This window comes from Amaranthus tricolor, chromosome 2 (genome assembly GCF_026212465.1).
Source record: "Amaranthus tricolor cultivar Red isolate AtriRed21 chromosome 2, ASM2621246v1, whole genome shotgun sequence".
Lineage (NCBI taxonomy): Eukaryota > Viridiplantae > Streptophyta > Magnoliopsida > Caryophyllales > Amaranthaceae > Amaranthus > Amaranthus tricolor.
Genome location: NC_080048.1, coordinates 10,788,000 through 10,790,149, shown reverse-complemented (window position 1 = coordinate 10,790,149; position 2,150 = coordinate 10,788,000). Strand labels below are relative to the sequence as shown.

The window sequence follows — 2,150 nt, the reverse complement described above, 5'->3', positions numbered from 1 at the left end:
ATTAAATGATCTTTTTGTTGTGTTAAATTCACTTATCGATGTGGAATGTGGGGAGAATACAAAAATAAATAAATGGTAAACAAGAAAGTTAACTTATACTTCTATATAGTATAGGCTCTTAAAAGAGAATCAATTATAGGTCCTTTAATGATTTGTGAATGAAAGGTGGTGTGTCTACTTATTCTTCACTACTATTAGATTTTAATTTATTGTAGGTTTCCTCATTACATATTTTATTACGATTCTAATGTTTTTATCTAAATAGCTAAATTCAACCATATTTAGTAATAGTCCATTTGCATTTCAAAATAAATTAAAAAATAAAATAGTAAAAGTCTATTTATACAGCTATGATTACTTAAATATTAATTCATTTTATTTCAGTGTAAGTAAGAAAGCTGAAAGAGAATGGCTTAGACCCCATCAATGATAGAACTAATGAGTAGAAGATGAGTGAAAGACAGCACATAAACAAGAGAACAATCAAACAACAAACAACAATGTGTTTATGAGGTCAAAAGATAATTTCTTTCATTAATATATTCAACAATAGACTAATAACAAATCAAAACACACTTGAGAACAAGCTCTCAAGATAGTGAATCCATTCAACAATGGATATCACACACAATCTAATACAAAGAAGAGAGACTCTCTAGGTTCTCAAACCCTAGCCTTTCTAATTTGCATTAGCCTCACATCTTTCTCCTAGTAATGTTCTAAGCCTCTCTTATATAACCTAGCACATATTAGAAGCCCTAGCACCAATGGCTTAAAGCCCAAACAATTCCCGCAGCTAAAACAAAAACTTCCCGTATACACGTACTGGGGCTCGCTCGACTTGTCGAGCAGCACCCCATAACCTACTGACTTGCTTCTACCTAATTGCTTGACCGAGCCACATCCCCTCGACTGGTCAAGTGGTCTTCAACAGCACCCTCTAACCTTCGTGAGTGCAACTGCCATGCTTAAGCAATCATTCCTTCTAGCCTAGCTTTGATCATCGTGAGATTTAGTGCTTGGCACAACAAAAGATAAAACTCAATAATCATCATCTTATACAGAGTATCCTATTGATAAAAACTATGGTCAGTACCTGAAGAAAAAACGAAGGTGACAACTCATAACCATAAAGGAGAGTGCGGCCAAAGAGTTCTATGATAATAATTTAAAGGGAGTGAGTATTAACTCTATTTGTAGTTTGAAGAAAGATGTCTATTCATAGAATAAAAACCCTTGAGAGTTAGACGTAGTATTCCTCTTTTGCAGGTTACGTATTTTGATTGGAAGTATCTGTTATCCTTTTTAGTATGTTATTTCTGCAATAAATTTACAACTTATTGAGTTTAGTTAAATATGGACAAAAATATTTGAATTTTAGAGTAATTTAATTAGAAAAACCACTCGTAACTTTCATTAAATTTACAATAGAAATCTTTATTTATCTAAATAAAAATTTTATTTAATTAGAAAAACCACTCGTAACTTTCATTAGAAAAGTTTTACTTTAGGATTGTCTTGAAGTGCAATCAGTAGCAATTAACCACCCAAAAGAGCATTCGTAGATGCTCTATGTCATAGTCTCACACATTCACATCATTGCCCATTTTCATCGTTGAAGGTGGAATATTGGATTAATTTTTCCACTCAGTTTAATTTCTAGTCCTAAATTCTAATATTTCCGTGTCCTTTTAAATTTATTCTATATTTCTTAAAAGATTTCCACATATGTGTTCTTAAAAAATTGTCACATATAATGACCAAATACTATTTATTACTCTTTATTTCCAAATGTTATATTATATAATATTTGTGGGGCTTCAACCATCAGCTTAAGTTTTGAGTTATAATATTAGAAGTCAGTTTAAACTTTTAGTTAAGCTGATTCCTTAACACTAAAATAACAAATAAAAAAAATTGACAAAAATAAACCTTTATTTTCCAAGATGTAATTGGCTAAAATGTACAAACTACATACACCAATTAGGAGTTCTAACATGTAACAGTATACATATATATTTCCTCTAATTGGAATAAGCCCCAAAACCCTCCTTAATACCCAAAGAAAAGCAGAAAAAACAATTTTTACCAACTCTAACTATTGATCATGACTAATAAAATCAAAGATTAATAATGAGTAGTTCGTTCTA

The 2,150-nt window shown here is 30.8% G+C and overlaps 1 protein-coding gene across 1 annotated transcript in view; it reads right to left on the bottom strand.

Annotated features, from left to right (window-relative positions):
- Window positions 1–1,917: 1,917 nt before the first annotated feature.
- LOC130805278 (uncharacterized) overlaps window positions 1,918–2,150 on the bottom strand; it is a 707-nt gene continuing 474 nt past the window's right edge. The window contains exon 1 of the mRNA XM_057669974.1: window positions 1,918–2,150. This exon is cut by the window's right edge and continues 474 nt beyond it. Coding sequence (XP_057525957.1) covers window positions 2,148–2,150 — 3 coding nt within the window. The 3' untranslated portion in view covers window positions 1,918–2,147.